This window comes from Oncorhynchus mykiss, chromosome 28, assembly GCF_057628025.1.
Source record: "Oncorhynchus mykiss isolate SJ-2025 chromosome 28, ASM5762802v1, whole genome shotgun sequence".
Classification (NCBI taxonomy): domain Eukaryota; kingdom Metazoa; phylum Chordata; class Actinopteri; order Salmoniformes; family Salmonidae; genus Oncorhynchus; species Oncorhynchus mykiss.
Window position 1 is genome coordinate 34,669,288 of NC_143049.1, and position 22,836 is coordinate 34,692,123.

The 22,836-nt window shown below is 43.0% G+C and overlaps 2 protein-coding genes across 3 annotated transcripts; one reads left to right on the forward strand and one right to left on the reverse strand.

Moving 5' to 3' along the window:
- The first annotated feature begins 251 nt into the window (after positions 1-251).
- Positions 252-4,138, forward strand: LOC149970840 (cilia- and flagella-associated protein 57-like). The gene is made up of 5 exons (XM_090225638.1): positions 252-263; positions 898-1,032; positions 1,882-2,025; positions 2,417-2,546; positions 3,288-4,138. Exons 1-5 carry the CDS (start codon positions 252-254, stop codon positions 3,464-3,466), a joined length of 600 nt encoding a protein of 199 aa, XP_090081764.1. The 3' UTR covers positions 3,467-4,138.
- Positions 4,139-8,641: 4,503 nt separating this feature from the next.
- LOC149970841 (uncharacterized) lies at positions 8,642-22,337 on the reverse strand. 2 transcript variants are annotated; one of them, XM_090225170.1, is made up of 4 exons: positions 20,162-22,337; positions 19,620-19,719; positions 15,278-15,438; positions 8,642-10,562 (listed from the first exon to the last, which is right to left on the reverse strand). In XM_090225170.1, the coding sequence occupies exons 3-4, from the start codon at positions 15,429-15,431 to the stop codon at positions 10,180-10,182; spliced, it is 537 nt and encodes a 178-aa protein (XP_090081296.1). In that variant the 5' UTR covers positions 15,432-15,438; positions 19,620-19,719; positions 20,162-22,337; the 3' UTR covers positions 8,642-10,179. The 2 variants fall into 2 exon arrangements, with proteins under 2 accessions (XP_090081296.1, XP_090081295.1); XM_090225169.1 differs by lacking the exon at positions 20,162-22,337 and having other exon boundaries at positions 19,620-19,769.
- Between the last annotated feature and the right edge of the window lie 499 nt (positions 22,338-22,836).

The window sequence follows — 22,836 nt, forward strand, 5'->3', positions numbered from 1 at the left end:
AGCCTAGTGGTTAGAGAGGTAGGTAGCCTAGTGGTTAGAGAGGTAGGTAGCCTAGTGGTTAGAGAGGTAGGTAGCCTAGTGGTTAGAGAGGTAGGTAGCCTAGTGGTTAGAGAGGTAGGTAGCCTAGTGGTTAGAGAGGTGGGTAGCCTAGTGGTTAGAGAAATAATAAGGAAATAATGTGCCTATTTGAAAGCATTAAAAAAAATAGTAGCTTGCAAAGTTTCATCATTTTTTTTTTTTAAGTAGCTCTCATGCTGGAAAAGGTTGGAGACTGCTGAGTTCGAGTATATAGGCCTAGTTCAAAGACATAGCCCAATGTTTACATATTTTGCAATACTCATCTCATATGTATATACTTTATTCTATTCTACTGTATCTGAGTCTATGCCGCTCTGACATCGCTCGTCCAAATATTTATATATTCTTAATTCCATTCCTTTACTTTAGATTTATGTGTTGTTGTGAAATTGTTAGATATTATTTGTTAAATATTACTTATTACGGGGCGGCAGGGTAGCCTAGTGGTTAGAGCGTTGGACTAGTAACCGAAAGGTTGCAAGTTCATTTCCCTGACAAGGTGCAAGTTCATTTCCCTGACAAGGTACAAATCTGTCGTTCTGCCCCTGAACAGGCAGTTAACCCACTGTTCCTAGGCTGTCATTGAAAATAAGAATTTGTTCTTAACTGACTTGCCTAGTTAAATAAAGATAAAATGAACTTGCACTGTTGGAGCTAGAAACACAAGCATTTCACTACACCCCCGCAGTAACATCTGTTAAACACATGTATGTGACAATTAACATTTTGATTTGATGCTGTACATAAACAAAGTATATGAATATATCTGTTTGGTAATTCCAGAAACTGTCATGGTGTACTCTTGCTCTCTTCACCCAGGTGAGGGACGTGGAGGCCCTGGTACGCAGGTTCAAGACAGACCTCCATAACTGTGTAGGCTTCATCCAGGAGCCTAAGAGGTTAAAGGATAGTATCAGAGAGCTCTATGATCACTACGTCCAGCAGAGTGATGTGGTGAGATATCTCACACACACACACACACACACACTCAAGTGCTGCTCTGCATGCTGGCTCACAGACACACACCTAACACAGATTAGCTGGATGCATTTCTAAAATGTTCTTGATAAAGTACCACTTTAAGGGAATTAATTACCAGTTAGCATCCGGAATAAATATTCAGGAAACACAAATACACACATGCTAGTAAAATGAATATGTGTGTGTGTGTGTGTAATGTGTGTAATGTGTGTAATGTGTGTTGTGTGTAATGTGTGTTATGTGTGTTATGTGTGTAATGTGTGTAATGTGTGTGTAATGTGTGTAATTTGTAGAATGTGTGTGGTGTGTAATGTGTGGGTAATGTGTGTTATGTGTGTAATGTGTGTAATGTGTGTGTAATGTGTGTAGTGTGTGTAATGTGTGTAATGTGTGTAATGTGTGTGTGTAATGTGTGTGTGTAATGTGTGTAATGTGTGTAATGTGTGTGTTGAGGTGGACATAGTGGGTGTAATGTGTCTGTAATGTGTGTGTGTTATGTGTGTAATGTGTGTAATGTGTGTAATGTGTGTAATGTGTGTTATGTGTGTGTGTAATGTGTGTAATGTGTGTGTGTAATATGTGTGTAATGTGTGTAATGTGTGTAATGTGGGTGTGTAATGTGTGTGTTGAGGTGGACATAGTGTCTGTAATGTGTGTGTAATGTGTGTGTAATGTGGGTGTGTAATGTGGGTGTTTAATGTGGGTGTGTAATGTGTGTGTTGAGGTGGACATAGTGGGTGTAATGTGTGTGTAATGTGTCTGTAATGTGTGTGTAATGTGTGTGTAATGTGTGTGTGTAATGTGTGTAATGTGTGTGTTGAGGTGGACATAGTGGGTGTGGACGCAGACATCCAGAGGGAGTACAGTCGTCAGAGGGAACACCTGGAGAGGAATGTGGCATCTCTGAAGAGGAAGCTGGCCAAAGACACAGAGGTCCACCGGACAGAAAACGTCAAGATCATGAAGGTGGGAGGGAGAGACGCTCGCTAACACCAACTGAAGCCCCGTGGGCAAAATGGGTTGAGAAAAGCCTGTGAAGACAATGCTTCAACGTGAAAAACCAAGGTTGTGTTCAGTAGGGCACACTGTAGCAAAACATTTTGTAACTGAAAATTTAAATCTGTTCTTATTGGATAAATTCAGGTTGTACCTACCCAGTTAAAAACGTTTCCCCCCTGCTGAACATGACTTTTCAACCAGAAAATGATGACCTACAACCCAATTTTGAGAGCTGGGAATTTACCTTCCATGATATATAGTGTGGTTTATTCACATTCCTTATTCCACTAATTAAATGATATTTCAAAATCCTAATTTCAGTTTAGCACTGATGTTCAGTTTCATGTCTCTTTTCCAGGAGAACGTGTCTCTGATAAAGGAGATCAATGATCTGAGGCGGGAGCTGCGTCTGGTGAGGACTCAGGTCCACGACAATAAGAGCCAATCAGGCATCAGCAAAAAGAAACTGAGCTCCTCAGACCTCACTGGTGACTGGACCCTCACACACAACAATATCTGATATTCACTATAACCCAGATAACAGTTTGACCTGAGAGTTGGATCTGTTTCTACTTGTTTTATCGGTTCATCCTGCGTTCACACGTTGACCTTTATTTGACCTTTTCGTTCTGTCTTCAATAATGGAATCCTTTTTGGAAAAAACATTCTGCAAACTTTGGTGCAAACGCTTAGCTAGTAAATTAGTCCCCTGTTCATCTTCAATAGTTTTGAACGCGTTCTTGTTTCTATGTAGTGATGGAACGACTTCCCATGCGTTCTAAAATGAAAATGTTTTATTAAGAAATTAACATTAATGCAAGAAAAAGCATGATATGACCCTCTTGACCACTCTGCATCACCGTAGTGTAACCTCTGACCTCTGTCCCCATAGCTCTGACCTCTGTATCCCTATAGCGCTGACCTCTGTATCCCATAGCACTGACCTCTGTATCCCCATAGCACTGACCTCTGTATCCCATAGCACTGACCTCTGACCTCTGTATCCCCATAGCGCTGACCTCTGTATCCCATAGCACTGACCTCTGACCTCTGTATCCCCATAGCGCTGACCTCTGTATCCCATAGCGCTGACCTCTGTATCCCCGTAGCGCTGACCTCTGTATCCCATAGCGCTGACCTCTGTATCCCCATAGCGCTGACCTCTGTATCCCCATAGCACTGACCTCTGTATCCCATAGCACTGACCTCTGACCTCTGTATCCCCATAGCGCTGACCTCTGTGGAGGGGAGGGGTTTAGTGGCGAGGCTGAATTTCGAGGAGGAAGCGGAGCGTATCATCCAGCTGCAGCGCGTGGAGATCCAGAGGCTGAAGATGCAGATGCAGGGCCAGAGCCACTCCCTAATACCCCCCTCTAGCAGCACCAAGCTGCCTGTACTCACCACTTGATCCTGGGGGAGGAGAGGAGGAGGAGGGTGGGGAGGGGTTGTGATGGTTACACGAGTTAAGAGTTATTGGTTAAAAGTTATTGTTTTTCTTTAAAATCATTTAGCAGAGTTTGATTGAGCTTGCCTGGCACAATAGAGTGAGTAGAACAGACCATAAACGTGCAAATCCAGCATTCCTGGTTGGCTCAATCAAACGCTGAGCGAAAATAAATACTGTTTGAACCCAGGTCTGATGAGGATCCTGAAGGAACTCCGTTTTAATGGAATGAACCTGACATTGGTGGACATGAGCAGTAGATTTGGTATATACCCAATGAACTACATACATGTAGAGACACATGTACTGATTATACCTGGAGGTAGTCGAGCTGAGGGCATCTAGCCTGGTCCCAGATCTGTTTGTGCTGATTTGCATGACAACGATCATAGGAGTTGGCTATGCAGCACAAACTGATCTGGGACCAAGCTAGAAGCCACCTGCAGAAACACAGGGCCACGGATTGATCAGGTGTCTGCCCACAATATCTATCACATAGTCACACTGAATGAAGCATTGAAAACACCATTTCAACAGTCAAATACGAGCAGAGTGTATTTATATTATATAGTCGGGCAATAAGAAGCTTTTTGTGTTATGTGTGATGTAAATAAAGATTTTAAAATTTTCCTGAAATATGTGTTTGGATGTATTACACGTCCTGTGGAGAGGTGGGTAGCCTAGTGGTTAGAGAGGTAGGTAGCCTAGTGGTTAGAGAGGTAGGTAGCCTAGTGGTTAGAGAGGTAGGTAGCCTAGTGGTTAGAGAGGTAGGTAGCCTAGTGGTTAGAGAGGTAGGTAGCCTAGTGGTTAGAGAGGTAGGTAGCCTAGTGGTTAGAGAGGTAGGTAGCCTAGTGGTTAGAGAGGTAGGTAGCCTAGTGGTTAGAGAGGTAGGTAGCCTAGTGGTTAGAGAGGTGGGTAGCCTAGTGGTTAGAGAGGTAGGTAGCCTAGTGGTTAGAGAGGTGGGTAGCCTAGTGGTTAGAGAGGTAGGTAGCCTAGTGGTTAGAGAGGTAGGTAGCCTAGTGGTTAGAGAGGTAGGTAGCCTAGTGGTTAGAGAGGTAGGTAGCTTAGTGGTTAGAGAGGTAGGTAGCTTAGTGGTTAGAGAGGTAGGTAGCCTAGTGGTTAGAGAGGTAGGTAGCCTAGTGGTTAGAGAGGTAGGTAGCCTAGTGGTTAGAGAGGTAGGTAGCCTAGTGGTTAGAGAGGTAGGTAGCTTAGTGGTTAGAGAGGTAGGTAGCCTAGTGGTTAGAGAGGTAGGTAGCCTAGTGGTTAGAGAGGTAGGTAGCCTAGTGGTTAGAGAGGTAGGTAGCCTAGTGGTTAGAGAGGTAGGTAGCCTAGTGGTTAGAGAGGTAGGTAGCCTAGTGGTTAGAGAGGTAGGTAGCCTAGTGGTTAGAGAGGTAGGTAGCCTAGTGGTTAGAGAGGTGGGTAGCCTAGTGGTTAGAGAGTTGGATTTGTTACCGCGAGGTTGCAAGATTGAATCCCCAAGCTGACAAAGTGAAAATCTGTTGTTCTGCCCCTGAACAAGGCAGTTAACCCACTGTTCCTAGGCCGTCATTGAAAATAAGAATTTGTTCTTAACTGACTTGCCTAGTTAAATAAAGGTTTAATAAATGTGTTGTGGAGTATGGGCACAGCAAGAGTTGCCTGTAGAGTAAAATCAAACTCAAATACGTATTCAGTATTCCACTGATAATGTAATGATTACAACACCTAGTTATTTTGGATACTTTCTTTCCCGAAGAACAAAACTTGAAATTTCAAGAAATATAAATTGCAACTTTTCTTCTAACCACTAAAAATATACACAAATAAATCAGGAAAGGGTATTTGTCGGTAGTATAAATAAATACGCTTCAATGTAAATTCATGTGACAGGTATGAAATGTGCTACACAAATGAATGTCTTATTATTAGTAGTAGTAGTAGTCGTATGTGTATACAGTCTGAAGTGAGTATAGAGAACATGATTACCAGTAATAACATATATGATTGTATTCATACATTTTTACAAAGTTAGAACCATAGAGGTCCTATTAACTTAATAGAGTGGCTATATACCCTCAACGTTCCGGAATGAGTTGAAAATGGCAGCCATCTTGGTCAGGGAGAAATCCAACCAGGTCTAATTGGAATGAATGGCAGTAGGCCGAGGTGGTGAATTTCCTGCTTTTACTTTTGCAGGAAAATAAAAGTATGGCATGTGTTTATATCAGAAAGTGTGTAATGGAATTATAATCAACCTAAAATATTATCATATTTATAAATATAATAGAGTTTATTCAAATGTTCTATATAAATAGCCTCTATGATATAAAAAGGCCATAAATGTAATATATATATATAGTACCAGTCAAAAGTTTGGACACACCTACTCATTCAAGGGTTTTTCTTTATTTTGACTATTTTCTACATTGTAGAATAATATGAAATAACACATATGGAATGATGTAGTAACCAAAAAAGTATGCTGAGCACTTGTTGGCTGCTTTTCCTTCACTCTGTGGTCCAACTCATCCCAAACCATCTCAATTCGGTTGAGGTCAGGTGATTGTGGAGGCCAGGTCATCTGACGCAGCACTCCATCACTCTCCTTCTTGGTCAAATAACCCTTACACAGCCTGGAGGTGTGTTGAGTCATTGTCCTATTGAAAAACAAATGATAGTCCCACTAAGCGTAAACCAGATGGGATGGAGTATCACTGCAAAATGATGATAGCCCTGCTGGTTAAGTGTGCCTTGAATTCCACATAAATCACAGAACAACAAACACCAACAAAACACCATCACACCTCCTCCACAATGCTTCATCGATGGGGCTGTAGTGGAGCAGATTGAGAGCTTCAAGTTCCTTTATGTCCACATCAATAAACTATCATGGTCAAAACACACCAAGACAGTCGTAAAGAGGGCACAACAAAGCCTATTCCCCCTCAGGAGACTGAACAAATTTAGCATGGGTCCTCAGATCCTCAAAAGGTTATACAGCTGCACCATTAAAGCATCCTGGTTGCATCACTGCCTGGTACGGCAACTGCTCAGCCTCCGACTGCAAGACACTGTAGTGCATACGGCCCAGTACATCACTGGGGCCATCCAGGACCTCTATACCAGGCGGTGTCAGAGGAAGGCCCTAAAAATTGTCAAAGGCTCCAGCCACCCTAGTCATAAACTGTTCTCTCTGCTACCGCACAGAAAGCGGTACCGGAGCGCCAAAGTCTAGGTCCAAAGTCTTAACAGCTTCTACACCCACCCCTCTTTTGCGCTGCTGCTACTCTCTAGTTATTATCTATTCATTGTCACTTTAGCTCTACCTACATGAACACATTACCTCGACTAACCTGCAATTTGACTTTACAGTCGTGGCCAAAAGTTTTGAGAATGACACAAATATGAATTTCCACAGAGTTTGCTGCTTCAGTGTCTTTAGATATTTTTTGTCAGATGTTACTATGGAATACTGAAGTATAATTACAAGCATTTCATAAGTGTCAAAGGCTTTTATTGACAATTACATGAAGTTGATGCAAAGAGTCAATATTTGTAGTGTTGACCCTTCTTTTTCAAGTCCTCTGCAATCTGCCCTGGCATGCTGTCAATTAACTTCTGGGCCACATCCTGACTGATGGCAGCCCATTCTTGCATAATCAATGCTTGGAGTTTGTCAGAATTTGTGGGGTTTTGTTTGTCCACCCGCCTCTTGAGGATTGACCACAACTTCTCAATGGGATTAAGGTCTGGGGAGTTTCCTGGCCATGGACCCAAAATATTGATGTTTTGTTCCCCGAGCTACTTAGTTATCACTTTTGCCTTATTTCAAAGTGCTCCATCATGCTGGAAAAGGCATTGTTCGTCACCAAGCTGTTCCTGGATGGTTGGGAGAAGTTGCTCTCGGAGGATGTGTTGGTACCATTCTTTATTCATGACTGTGTTCTTAGGCAAAATTGTGAGTGATCCCACTCCCTTGGCTGAGAAGCAACCCCACACATGAATGGTCTCAGGATGCTTTACTGTTGGCATGGCACAGGACTGATGGTAGCGCTCACCTTGTCTTCTGGATGCCCCAAACAATCGGAAAGGGTGATTCGTGAGAGAAAATGACTTTACCTCAGTCCTCAGCAGTCCAATCCCTGTACCTTTTGCAGAATATCAGTCTGTCCCTGATGTTTTTCCTGGAGGGAAGTGGCTTCTTTGTTGCCCTTCTTGACACCAGGCCATCCTCCAAAAGTCTTCGCCTCACTGTGCATTCAGATGCACTCACACCTGCTTGCTGCCTTTCCTGAGCAGCTCTGTACTGGTGGTGCCCCGATCCCGGCAACATGCTCTGCCTCCTAGTCTCAGCAGGGCTTGTTCTGAGCTGTCCTAATATGGACACCGTAAAACAGGATGTTATTTTGTGTGTATCGGATTAATATCACAATTTGTGTCTGTATAGACTGTGTATTCTGCTTTTTTAAATTAAATGCAGGGGAAAAAAGTGACACGATGTGCACAAACCTGAGAACTGTAAACAAGAAGGTTAATATTTTCTCCATGAGACTTTAGCCCCGTTTGTACCTGGTTCTAGAATGCGTCCTTGGTCCACATTCTGATTGTGCCTCCATATTCAGTCAGTTGTAGACACACTGTAATCTGATAGTGATAGAATCTTTCTGACCACCTCGGAAGGTAGTCAGGCACGCTTTAGTGCCTGGAAATCTTACAAGTGTAGACGGATCTGGACAGTTGAAACCATTTAGGGCTCTATTCAATCCGTATCGCGGAAATTCAGCATTACAGCGTGATTAACATTTAAAGGCAATGTTCCCGCGTTAGCAGAGACCGCGTTCACGGTAAACATTGTGTGCGACCTGTAACACTTCAGCGAATCATAATTATCCGCTTTCTAAAGTCATTAAGAGTTGGTACCATTGTGCCATCATTGACTCATGGCATCAATATGACTTAGTAAAAACATTTAGCTTATTTTGAAAGAACAGATGTAAAATAATTCACTATCAGGGATGGAGGGACCAGGACATCTGGTCACAGTGCGGACACATTGGACGGATAACAGACACATTACAATACCATGTGTGTAGACACATTTCTGAAAATGTGGGCATGATGAGAATGTGGACCAGATCAGGGCAAAGGAAGCATGTTAGCGCCAGGTGTAAAGAAGGATTTATTGTCGTATTTCTTCATCGGTGATGTTAAAGTGGCTAAGAATATTACTGAAGATTTAAAAAAAATAAAAATCTACAACAGCAACATTTCAATAACTGATTTACACAGCGCATTATCATAAAGTTATCAAATCAATATCGATGGTAACATACATCATTTTTAAGGACTATCAAAACAACATCACTTGTTGAGCATAGTGTTGAATGGATCTGGCATCTTCAACATTATTAACATTTTACATGATAGTGTCAAAAGGCTTTGTACAGTACCAGTCAGACACACCGACTCATTCCAGGGTTTTTCGTTATTTGGACTATGTTCTACATTGAAGAATAATAGTGCAGGCATCAAAACTATGAAATAACACATACGGAGATCATGTAGTAACCAAAAAACTATTAAATAAATCAAAATACATTTTATATTTGAGATTCTTCAAAGTAGCCACCCTTTGCCTTGATGACAGCTTTGCACACTCTTGGCATTCTCTCAACCAGCTTCATGAGGAATGCTTTTCAATGTAGAAAATAGTAAAAAAAATAAATAAAAGATAAACCCTTGAATGAGTAGGTGTGTCCAAACTTTTGACTGGTACTGTACATACAAAAAGAATCAAGGATATTTATTTTGCATTGCGGCCTTCAGAAAATAAAAATCATTGCATATCAAACAGTAACAACTCATCTTCAATGTGGCTCAGGCTCATTTAGTCCCCCGCTTGAAAAATGTCCCACTTTAAAGGAAACACTTTTAACTGTTAATGAAGCCTTCATAAACCCTTCTTAAAGGGGTTACTATGCCACATTTGGCAAATAATCAGATTGTATGACCTATTATATCATCATGGTTTTACAGTATTTGCTTACAAATGAATTGTAAATCACTATATGTAGTATTAAAAATGAAAAACTGTTTTGAGTGAGAAGTAGGCATTGGTATGCAGCCGAAAAATAAAGGAAATTCACATGAGCGCCACGATGCGTACTTCACCCATGTCATACCAAGGTTTCACAGCGCACAGCTTTGACCTACTACAGTAGCTATGTTGGTCTATTGTACTTCAAATCGTGTGTGTGCAGGTTGCTTAAGATTCAAACCTTCTCAAACAGCCTAATGTTATATTTTTGATGAATGTTCTATAAAGCCTGTAAAGTATACAATAATTATACAGTAAGTCGTTAAGTGGGACCATGATCTTTTCTCAGTATCTCTGTCATCTTTCAACATATGCTCACCTGACCTGGGTTCAAATAGTAATTGTTTTCTTTAAAATACTTTGAGTGTTTTATTGAGCCTGCCTGGAGTGCCTGTTGGGTGGGTTTTTTTCATTTTTGAGACGATTCATTTGGTTCAGCTGTGTCACACAAGCTCAATTAAGCACAGCTGAAATATTTGAAAGAAATCCAATATTATTTGAACCCAGGCCTGATCTGGACAGCGTTGGACTCTATGAAGTGAACCCACAACTGTCATCAAGTCAACTGTTAACTATTCCTTTCAACCAGTCCTGAATCACCTCAAATCAGGAGATCATCATCACTATCCTCTCCTTCCATCCCGTCATCCACGTGATTCTCCGCTCTCGCCCTCTCACTGGCCTGGATGTAATTATCCTCTATGAAGCCATCGTCGTCATCTGTATCCAACCCTCGATGGGTCCTATTGCCTTCACCCCCTCGGCCTACCATGCCGTGCCCAGGGAAGGTCACCTCGTCTGGGCCGTACTGGTTGGCTGTGTCCCCCTCGGGGAGCAGGGAGTGGCGGTTGCTGGCCAGGTAGCGGTGGAATAGACGGCACTTGAAGGCCACCACGAGGAACAGGGAGACAGTGAAGGCGGAGGCCAGTGCTGCAGCCAGGTAGGTGGAGCCTGCGGAGGAACCAGCCACGGTGGGGTGGACAGCTGTGGGGTGCAGGGGACAGGAGACTGGGGTAAATTCAGAGAACAACCAGAGAATGTTCCATTATCCACCACACAAGCTAAAACATACAGCGCCTTCAGGAAGGACCCCTTGACTTATTCCACATTTTGTTGTTACAAAGTGGGACTAAAATGGATTTAATTGTATATTTTTTGTCAACGATCTATACAAAATACGCTGTAATGTCAAAGTGGAAGAATAAAACATTTATATATATATATATATATATATATATATACAGTACCAGTCAAAAGTTTGGACACATCTACTCATTTATTCGAGCACCTACTTATTTATTTATTTTTTATTATTTTCTACATTGTAGAATAATAGTGAGGACATCAAAACTCTGAAATACCACATATGGAATCATGTAGTAACCAAAAAAGTGTTAAACAAATCAAAAGTATATTTGAGATTTTTCAAAATAGCCACCTTTTGGCCTCCCGGGTGGTGCAGTGGTTAAGGGCGCTGTACTGCAGCGCCAGCTGTGCCACCAGAGACTCTGGGTTCGCGCCCAGGCTCTGTCGTAACCGGCTGCGACCGGGAGGGTGACGCACAATTGGCCTAGCGTCGTCCGGGTTAGGGAGGGGATAAGGATAAGGATATCCTTGTCTCATCGCGCACCAGCGACTCCTGTGGCGGGCCGGGCACAGTGCGCGCTAACCAAGGTTGCCAGGTGCACAGTGTTTCCTCCGACACATTGGTGCGGCTGGCTTCCGGGTTGGATGCGCGCTGTGTTAAGAAGCAGTGCGGCTTGGTTGGGTTGTGTATCGGAGGATGCATGACTTTCAACCTTCGTCTCTCCCGAGCCCGTACGGGAGTTGTAGCGATGAGACAAGACAGTAGCTACTAAAAACAATTGGATACCACGAAATTGGGGAGAAAACGGGGTAAAATTCCAAATAAATATAATAAATAAATAGCCACCTTTTTCCTTTATGACAGCTTTGCACAATATTGGCATTCTCTCAACCAGCTTCATGAGGTAGTCACCTGGAATGCATTTCAATTAACAGGTGTGCCATGTTAAAAGTAATTTCCTTTTTAATGCGTCTGTTGTGTTGTGACAAGGTATGGGTGGTTTACAGAACATAGCCCTGTTTGGTAAAAGGGCTATGTTCGACCAGCTCAAATAAGCAAAGAGAAACGACAGTCCATCATTACATTAAGACATGAAGGTCAGTCAATACTGAAAAGAAAAAACCTGGAATGAGTAGGTGTGTCCAAACTTTTGACTGGTACTGACTGGTACTATATATGAATGAAAAGTAAAACACTAATATATCTTGATTAGATAAGTATTGAACCCTGAGTCAATACATGTTAGAATCATCTTTGGCAGGGATTACAGCTGTGAGTCTTTCTGGGTAAGGTTTTTGCTCACTTGGATTGCTCATTGTACAATATTTGCCTATTATTCTTTAAATAATTGTTCAAGCTCTGTCAAGTTGGTTGTTGAGACAGTCATTTTCAAGTCTTGCTATAGATTTTCAAGCCGATTTAAGTAAAAACTGTAACTTAGGTCACTCAGGAACATTCAATGTCGTCTTGGTAAGCAACTCCAGTGCATATTTGGCCTTGTGATTTAAGTTATTGTCCTGCTGAAAGGTGAATTTGTCTCCCAGTGTCTGTAGGAAAGCAGACTGAACCAGGTTCTCCTCTAGGATTTTGCCTGTGCTTAGCTCTATTTTATTTATTTTTATCCTAAAAAACGTCCTAGTCCTTGCCTATGACAAGCATACCCATAATATGATGCAGCCACCCCCATGCTTTGCCACATTTTTGGCATTTCTTTAGTGCCTTATTACAAACAGGATGCATGTTTTAGAATATTTTATTCTGTACAGGCTTCCTTCTTTTCACTATGTCAATTAGGTTTGTATTGTGGAGTAACTACAATGTTGTTGATCCCTCCTCAGTTTTCTCCTGTCACAGCCAATAAACTCTGTAACTGTTTTAAAGTCACCATTGACCTCATGGTGAAATCCCTGAGCGGTTTCCTTCCTCTCCGGCAACTGAGTTAGGAAGGACACCTGTATCTTTGTAGTGGACCCCCTTTTTTCCCCATCTGCCAATCAGTGCCCTTCTTTGCGAACCATTGGAAAACTTCCCTGGTCTTTGTAATTGAATCTGTGCTTGAAATTCACTGCTCGACTGAGGGACCTTATTGATATTTGTATTGTGGGGTATATGTTAAACACTGTTATTGCACACAGAGTGAGTCTATGCAACTTATTATGTGACTTGTATAAAATAAAATAAACATTTTTACTCCTGAGCTTATTTAGGCTTGTCATAACAAAATAATTGAATTGACTCAAGATATTTAAGCTTTTAATTGTTTTATTAATTTGAAAAGATTTCAAAAAATATCTAATTCCACTTTGACATTATTGAGTATTGTGTAGATCAGTGACACAACATCTAAATGTAATCCATTTTAAATTCAGGCTGTAGCACAACAGAATGTGGAAAAAGTCAAGGGGTGTGAATACTTTCTGAAGGCACTGTATGTTGAAGCAATGTATTGACAATTCACCAATGTGCTAGTGTGGATATATGCTAGTGTGGATATGTGCTAGTGTGGATATGTGCTAGTGTGGATATGTGCTAGTGTGGATATTGTGTGTGTGTTGTAATGTAAGCATGTTTATTGTAATTGAATGATTATGAAGAGTTACTGAACATTGTATGGTTATTTTCCACACTAATACTGTATGTAGCCTATAACAAAAACTATACGCTGTGCAAAATGATGTCATACTTCCGGGTCCTGTAACCTAATCTTTTGAATGGGCTTGATGTTTATATCATAACATTTGTGAAACACCATCACTTAAGATATGTATAAAATTACATTTGTGTTTGTGGATGAATTTATTTCTACCAGAGGCCTTTTTATAAAGTTTTGGTCCATTAAAGACCCTTTTAAAAAGCCTACAAAAGTTAAAAAGGCTACTTCTTGGAAGGATACTTCCTGTAAAATGCCACATCACTTTCATAGTGTATTGTGTCAAGGTATAAACTGAAACAGTGTTATTTTTTTGGCACTCAAAAAATGTAATTTGACACTGGATTGGTAGGACTCATATGTACAGTGCATTCAGAAAGTATTCAGACCCCTTGACTTTTTTTTATTCCCCTCATCAATCTACACACACTAACCCATAATGACAAAGGAACAACGGGTTTTTAGAATTTTTTAAAAATTGATTTTTTTTAAAAAGAAAATGTAAATATCACATTTACATAAGTATTCAGACCTTTTACTCTGTACTTTGTTGAAGCACCTTTGTCAGTGATTACAGCCACGAGTCTTCTTGGGTATGACTTTACAAGCTTGGCGCAACTATAGTTGAGGCGTTTCTCCCATTCTTCTCTGCAGATCCGCTCAAGCACTGTCAGGTTGGATGGGGAACGACACTGCACAGCTATTTTCGGGTCTCTCCAGAGATGTTCGATTGGGTTCAAGTACGGGCTCTGGCTGGGCCACTCAAGGACATTCAGAGACTTGTCCCGAAGCCTGTGTGGTGAGGGTTGTTGTCCTGTGGAACGGTGAACCATTGCCCCAGTCTGCGGTCCTGAGCGCTCTGGAGCAGGTTTTCATCAAGGATCTCTCTGTAATTTGCTCCGTTCATCTTTCCCTCGATCCTGACTAGTCTCCCAGTCACTGCTGCTGAAAAACATCCCCACACCATGATGGTGCAACCACCATGATTCACCGTAGAGATGGAGCCAGGTTTCCTCCAGATGAGACGCTTGGCATTTAGGCCAAAGAGTTCAATCTTGGTTTCATCAGACAAGATAATCTTGATTTTCATGGTCTGAGAGTCCTTTAGGGGCCTTTTGGCAAACTCCCAGTGGGCTGTCATGTGCCTTTTACTGAGGAGTGGTCCTTTGTTATGAGACTAGAAATTCATCTCAGGTGCATTCTGTTTCCACTGATCAGGCTTTAGATGTTTCTACAACTTGGAGTCCACCTGTGGTAAATTCAAATGATTGGACATGATTTGGAAAGGCACAAACCTGTCTATATAAGGTCCCACAGTTGACAGTGCATGTCAGAGCCAAAACCAAGCCATGAAGTCAAAGGAATTGTCCGTAGAGCTCCGAGACAGGATTGTGTCTAGGCACAGATCTGGGGAAGGGTACCAAAACATTTCTGCAGCATCGAAGGTCCCCAAGAACACAGTGGCCTCCATCATTCTTAAATGGAAGAAGTTTGGAACCACCAAGACTCTTCCTAGAGCTGGCCGCCCGGCCAAACCGAACAATCAGGGGAGAAGGGCCTTGGTCAGGGAGGTGACCAAGAACCCGATGGTCACTTTGACAGAGTTCCAGAGATGGGAGAACAACCAACAACCATGGGAGGACAACCATCTCTGCAGCACTCCGCCAATCAGGCCTTTATGTTAGAGTGGCCAGCCTATTTATCCAGTCATTATGGAGAATTGTGTGTAGATAGATGAGGAAATGGTTTTATTTCAACCATTTTAGAATAAGGCTGTAACGTAACTAAATGTGGAAATAGTCAATGGGTCTGAACACTTTTCCGAAGGCACTGCACTCTGTGAAGGTGTTACATTTAAATGTAATTTAGGTACACTAGTGAATGTGCTTTAATGATGACACAAATGAAATGTTTGCATTTTTCTGTTGACAGTGAATGACAAAAAAATGATAAAAAACGTACTGGTTGTCGAGGCAGGGTTATTATCATATTCCATCAGGAGTTTTCTTTTAAATGCTTGTGTCTCCCCCAGGACTGATCCAGGAGGATGTGCACCTGCAATAAGTGCCCCCACAAAACAAAAGGCCACGATGGCCCTGCAGCCCAGATGTTCCATGACTGTCCTGCAGAAACAGGAAGATTTGGGTGATATGATGAGCATGAAAGAATCCAATCATTCTACCTGTTCCTAATCCTTCCTGGAATATAACTGAAAAGGGTCCATCTTCTTTGGGGGGGGGGGGTCAGCTTTAATATTGCGAATAGATTGTCACTTCCATCAATGTAATTATCTGCATCATTTCCAATACCCCGTTTATTTTTGGGGTAAATATTTATATGTATATATACACAAACACCTATGTATAAACATGCCTACATATACACATACATTGATACAAATACACATACATACAGTTGAAGTCGGAAGTTTACATACACCTTACCCAAATGCATTTAAACTCAGTTTTCACAATTCCTGACATTTAATCCTAGTAAAAATTCCCTGTTTTAGGTCAGTTAGAATGTCAGAATAATAGTAGAGAGAACGAGTTATTTCAGCTTTTATTTCCTTCATCACATTCCCAGTGGGTCAGAAGTTTACATACACTCAATTAGTATTTGGTAGCATTGCCTTTCAATTGTTTAACTTGGGTCAAAATGTACGATCTTTGTCCCCATGTGCAGTTGTAAACTGTAGTCTGGCTCTTTTATGGCGGTTTTGGAGCAGTGGCTTATTCCTTGCTGAGCGGACTTTCAGGTCGATATAGGACTCGTTTTACATCTATTTGCCATTTATTTGTTACTGTGCTATTTCACAAAAGTTCTGAACATATTAAAAAATATATAAATATATACAGTGGGGAGAACAAGTATTTGATGACCTGCAAAATCAGCAGTATTTCCTACTTACAAAGCATGTAGAGGTCTGTAATTTTTATCATAGGTACACTTCAACTGTTCAACTTCAAATCCAGAAAATCACATTGTATGATTTTTAAGTAATTAATTACCATTTTATTCCATGACATAAGTATTTGATCACCTACCAACCAGTAAGAATTCCGGCTCTCACAGACCTGTTTGTTTTTCTTTAAGGAGCCCTCCTGTTCTCCACTCATTACCTGTATTAACTGCACCTGTTTGAACTCGTTACCTATATAAAAGACACCTGTCCACACACTCAATCAAACAGACTCCAACCTCTCCACAACGGCCAAGACCAGAGAGCTGTGTAAGGACATCAGGGGTAAAATTGTAGACCTGCACAAGGCTGGGATGGTCTACATGACAATAGGCAAGCAGCTTGGTGAGAAGGCAACAACTGTTGGTGCAATTATTAGAAAATGAAAGAAGTTCAAGATGACGGTCAATCACCCTCGGTCTGGGGCTCCATGCAAGATCTCACCTCGTGAGGCATCAATGATCACGAGGAAGGTGAGGGATCAGCCCAGAACTACACGGCAGGACCTGGTCAATGACCTGAAGAGAGCTGGGACCACAGTCTCAAAGAAAACCATTAGTAACCCACTACGCCGTCATGGATTAAAATCCTGCAGCGCACGCAAGGTCCCCCTGCACAAGCCAGCGCATGTCCAGGCCCGTCAGAAGTTTGCCAATGACCATCTGGATGATCCAGAGGAGGAATGGGAGCAGGTCATGTGGTCTGATGAGACAAAAATAGAGCTTTTTGGTCTAAACTCCAATCGCCGTGTTTGGAGGAAGAAGAAGGTTGAGTACAACCCCAAACACATCATCCCCAACCGTGAAGCATGGAGGTGGAAGCATCATTCTTTGGGGATGCTTTTCTGCAAAGGGGACAGGATGACTGCACCGTATTGAGGGGAGGATGGATGGGGCCATGTATCGCAAGATCTTGGCCAACAACCTCCTTCCCTCAGTAAGAGCATTGAAGATGGGTCGTGGCTGGGTCTTCCAGCATGACAACGACCCGAAACACACAGTCAGGGCAACTAAGGAGTGGCTCCGTAAGAAGCATCTCAAGGTCCTGGAGTGGCCTAGTCAGTCTCCAGACCTGAACCCAATAGAAAATCTTTGGAGGGAGCTGAAAGTCTGCATTGCCCAGCGACAGCCCCGAAACCTGAAGGATCTGGAGGTCTGTATGGAGGAGTGGGCCAAAATCCCTGCTGCAGTGTGTGCAAACCTGGTCAAGAACTACAGGAAACGTATGATCTCTGTAATTGCAAACAAAGGTTTCTGTACCAAATATTAAGTTCTGCTTTTCTGATGTATCAAATACTTATGTCATGCAATAAAATGTAAATTAATTACTTAAAAATCATAATGTGATTTTCTGGATTTTTGTTTTAGATTCCACAGTTGAAGTGTACCCATGATAAAAATGACAGACCTCTACATGCTTTGTAAGTAGGAAAACCTGCAAAATCGGCAGTGTATCAAATACTTGTTCTCCCCACTGTGTGTGTGTGTGTGTGTGTGTGTATATATATATATATATAAAAAATTATTTTTAAAAAGAGAAACTGTACCTCTTGATAAAACAAATTTAAAGTAATATACACTGCTTAAAAAAATAAAGGGATCACTTAAACAACACAATGTAACTAAGTCAATCACATTTCTGTGAAATCAAACTGTCCACTTAGGATGCAACACTGATTGACAATACATTTCACATGCTGTTGTGCAAATGGAATAGACAACAGGTGGAAATTATAGGCATTATAGACACTCCCAATAAAGGAGTGGTTCTGCAGGTGGTGACCACAGACCACTTCTCAGTTCCTATGCTTCCTGGCTGATGTTTTGGTCACTTTTGAATGCTGGCGGTGCTTTCACTCTAGTGGTAGCATGAGACGGAGTCTACAACCCACACAAGTGGCTCAGGTAGTGCAGCTCATCCAGGATGGCACATCAATGCGAGCTGTGGCAAGAAGGTTTGCTGTGTCTATCAGCGTAGTGTCCAGAGCATGGAGGCGCTACCAGGAGACAGGCCAGTACATCAGGAGATGTGGAGGAGGCCGTAGGAGGGCAACAACCCCGCAGCAGGACCGCTACCTCCGCATTTGTGCAAGGAGGAGCAGGAGGAGCACTGCCAGAGCCCTGCAAAATGACCTCCAGCAGGCCACAAATGTGCATGTGTCTGCTCAAACGGTCAGAAACAGACTCCGTGAGGGTGGTATGAGGGCCCAACGTCCACAGGTGGGGGTTGTGCTTACAGCCCAACACCGTGCAGGACGTTTGGCATTTGCCAGAGAACACCAAGATTGGCAAATTCGCCACTGGCGCCCTGTGCTCTTCACAGATGAAAGCAGGTTCACACTGAGCACATGTGACAGAGTCTGGAGACGCCGTGGAGAACGTTCTGCTGCCTGCAACATCCTCCAGCATGACTGGTTTGGCGGTGGGTCAGTCATGGTGTGGGGTGGCATTTCTTTGGGGGGGCCGCACAGCCCTCCATGTGCTCGCCAGAGGTAGCCTGACTGCCATTAGGTACCGAGATGAGATCCTCAGAGATCCTCAGACCCCTTGTAAGAACATCTGCTGGTGCGGTTGGCCCTGGGTTCCTCCTAATGCAAGACAATGCTAGACCTCATGTGGCTTGAGTGTGTCAGCAGTTTCTGCAAGAGGAAGGCATTGATGCTATGGACTGGCACGCCCGTTCCCCAGACTTGAATCCAATTGAGCACATCTGGGACATCATGTCTCGCTCCATCCACCAACGCCACGTTGCACCACAGACTGTCCAGGAGTTGGCGGATGCTTTAGTCCAGGTCTGGGAGGAGATCCCTCAGGAGACCATCCGCTACCTCATCAGGAGCATGCCCAGGCGTTGTAGGGAGGTCATACAGGCACGTGGAGGCCACACACACTACTGAGCCTCATTTTGACTTGTTTTAAGGACATTACATCAAAGTTGGATCAGCCTGTAGTGTAGTTTTACACTTTAATTTTGAGTGTGACTCCAATGGTTGATAAATTTGATTTCCATTGATCATTTTTGTGTGATTTTGTTGTCAGCACATTCAACTATGAAAAGAAAAAAGTATTTAATAAGAATATTTCATTCATTCAGATCTAGGATGTGTTATTTTAGTGTTCCCTTTATTTCTTTGAGCAGTGTATATATTCAACACAGTTGACACAACCACTAGGGTGGTGCCACTTCAACCACCTCTCGTGATTCCCCCATAACGTGCACTTTTCTATGTCTATGAAAAACACCCTGTTGTCACATGACCACCACATGCCTTTAACTGACATTACTCAACAACATTCTGTAGTCCGCTCTTCATATTGATTTTGGCAAATGACTTGTACATACCTGACAGACAATGACGTTGATAGACTTAATATCTTCGAGATGTTTTCTCGGCAGGTGTTTTTGTCCTCTTGTTTAGCCGACTGCAAGGAGACTTGTTGTGCTAAAGGTTGAAGGAAATGTCATTGTCGTAGCCTTAAAGAGACAGTTAATAAGTCACTTTATAACTGAGTTTGGTTTGTCATTCATTTCTTCCTATCGCTGTCACTTAATTTAGTCAGCTGTGTAAGACTCAAGTTTGTAATTAGGTAATTAGGTTAGCAATGGATGAAATATATTAGGTGGGAAGAGTAGTATTTTCCTTGAAAATCACTTTCAGGTTGAAGCGCTATCTGTTAAACCTTCAATTCAAGGCTTGAATCAGCACACAAGGAATTATTGAGTTTATTTTCAGTGTGCTTACTTTGCCCCGTTGTTGGTCATTTGAGAATAATGACTTCATCAATTGTACATTTGTGGCTTGAATTTGAGGAACATTCCATTTGTTTACGTCACAAATTCAACAGCAGTTCAGTGTTATAACCAGAAGGTGGCAGTACACTTACATGTGACATTGCCGGTGTCCAAGTAGACCTACACCCGTGCTTCACAAACTTTTTTGGCCCACGACCGCATTTTGATATCTGAAAATTCTTCCAATCCCAACCATGTGGAGAAAAAAAATGTGTAATTAACAGCCAATGTTTACCTTTTTATTTGCTGCAATCAATTGAAAAACATTCTAACAGTATTTCTGATTGTCTTTATCAGGTAAGACCCAAGTGCAGACTGTGTCAAGTAACAATGTTTATTGCAACAACAGGGGCAAGCAAATGACAGGTCAAGACAGGCAGGGGCCGATAATACAGAGTAGTGGGGCAAAGGTACAGGACGGCAGGCAGGCCCAGGGTCAGGTCAGGCAGAGGTCGGTACTCCAGAGTAGGGGCAAAGGCACAGGACGGCAGGCAGGCCCAGGGTCAGGTCAGGCAGAGGTCGGTACTCCAGAGTAGGGGCAAAGGCACAGGACGGCAGGCAGGCCCAGGGTCAGGTCAGGCAGAGGTCGGTACTCCAGAGTAGGGGCAAAGGCACAGGACGGCAGGCAGGCCCAGGGTCAGGTCAGGCAGAGGTCGGTACTCCAGAGTAGGGGCAAAGGACAGGACGGCAGGCAGGCCCAGGGTCAGGTCAGGCAGAGGTCGGTACTCCAGAGTAGGGGCAAAGGACAGGACGGCAGGCAGGCCCAGGGTCAGGTCAGGCAGAGGTCGGTACTCCAGAGTAGGGGCAAAGGCACAGGACGGCAGGCAGGCTCAGGGTCAGGTCAGGCAGAGGTCGGTAGTCCAGAGTAGGGGCAAAGGACAGGACGGCAGGCAGGCCCAAGGTCAGGTCAGGCAAGGGTCAAAACCAGGAGGAAAAGGAGAGACTGCGGAAAAGCAGGCGCTGAGACAAACCACTGGTTGACTTGAACAAACAAGACGAACTGGCACAGACAGACAGGAAACATAGGTATAAATACCCAGGGGATAAGTGGGGAAGATGGATGACACCTGGAGGGGGGTGGAGACAAGCACAAGGACAGGTGAAACAGATCAGGGCGTGACAGTCGTCGCAACTCACCATAACATACAGTCCTTTAATGTGGGGAGATGGGTGTGTACTGCATGATGCATCCAAGCGTCTCAAAGTCAGGGGGCGTGGTCGAAAGTGTGCACCTCATCTCTGCTGTCACATCCAACCTAGATCACTATTTGGTTTTAATGCAGACGAGAACACTGAATCCAGCTTCATACAAATATGAGCTGGGAAAAGGTACCATGAGTTTTATGATGCTTTCAAGTCAACTGGGAACTCGTAAAAATACGAGGTCAAATCATGACGTCATGGATCCTCAGATCGAAAAGTTGGAGCTCTAGAAAGAGGTCCGAGTTCCAGAGTTTGAATTCCTAGTTGGATGACCGTTCAAACGATTTTTCCCAGTCGAAGCTCGTATTTTTCTAAGTTCCCAGTTGTCTTGAACGCACTGAGGTCGGAAGTCTGAGATGTCCGTGTTCTCAGTTGTTTTGAACGTGGCATTAATGCTCAGAGGAAGATGACAGGGTATTTATTTAAAACTCCAACGTAGTGACACGTTAATGTATTCGGTCACATGACAGCTTGACCAGCTGTCAAACAGAGTGGGAAGTAGGTCCCAAAGTGCTCTTCCAAGTGTTGTAGGTGAGCAGTCATCACTAGTGTGGGACACTTACTGATGCTGTTTTCTGCTAGAAACATGCACAGCCAAGGGAAGGGGGCATAGTTTCTGACTCCACTGGATTTGGTCACTCATCTGTATGCTTGCGTTCAGTTTGTTCAGTTTCCCAAATATGTCTGTTACATAAGCAAGGATGCACTTTTTCTTTTCATTACACAGAAAGTCAACCAAGTCCGTTTTATTTTTTTACATCCATTGTGAATGACAACAGTTCCTCTCTCAATGCGAAAAATCTTTCCAACACTCCCCCTCTATAACTACCAACTACCAGTGGGGGTCGGGGACGTTTAATATGAGGGAGGATATTGGATGACTGTCATTCATATTTAATTCATCCAGCTCAATGTAACATCGATAGGTTTAGGCTACCACATGATACTCAAATTCTCCCCATTCCTATCATGAGGTTGCTTACGGCTTAGCCGATGAATGAAAGTTTACAACGTACAACGTAAACAGGTCGAGAGAAAAATGTGAGTCATCAAGGTGGCAGACAGTGACACTGTTACGGTGAGTGAATGAGGACCCAAAAGCGAACTAACTTAAACAGAGCTTCTTTAATAACCAAACTGTGGTAGGCTCAGATAGACCGGCAAATTCCGACAGGACAGGACAAGGTTACAGCAAACATGACGATAGTCTGGCTCAGGCATGAAACACAACAAACAAGAATCCGACAAGGACAGGAACAAAAACAGAGAGAGATATAGGGACCTAATCAGAGGGAAAAAGGGAACAGGTGGGAAACGGGGTGAATGGGTAGTTAGGAGGAGACAAGGAACAGCTGGGGGAAAGCGGGGGAGAAAAGGTAACCTAATAACGACCAGCAGAGGGAGACAGGGTGAAGGGAAAGGACAGAGACAAGACACAACATGACAGTACATGACAGTACCCCCCCACTCACCGAGCGCCTCCTGGCGCACTCGAGGAGGAAACCTGGCGGCAACGGAGGAAATCCTCGATCAGCGCACGGTCCAGCACGTCCCGAGAGGGAAC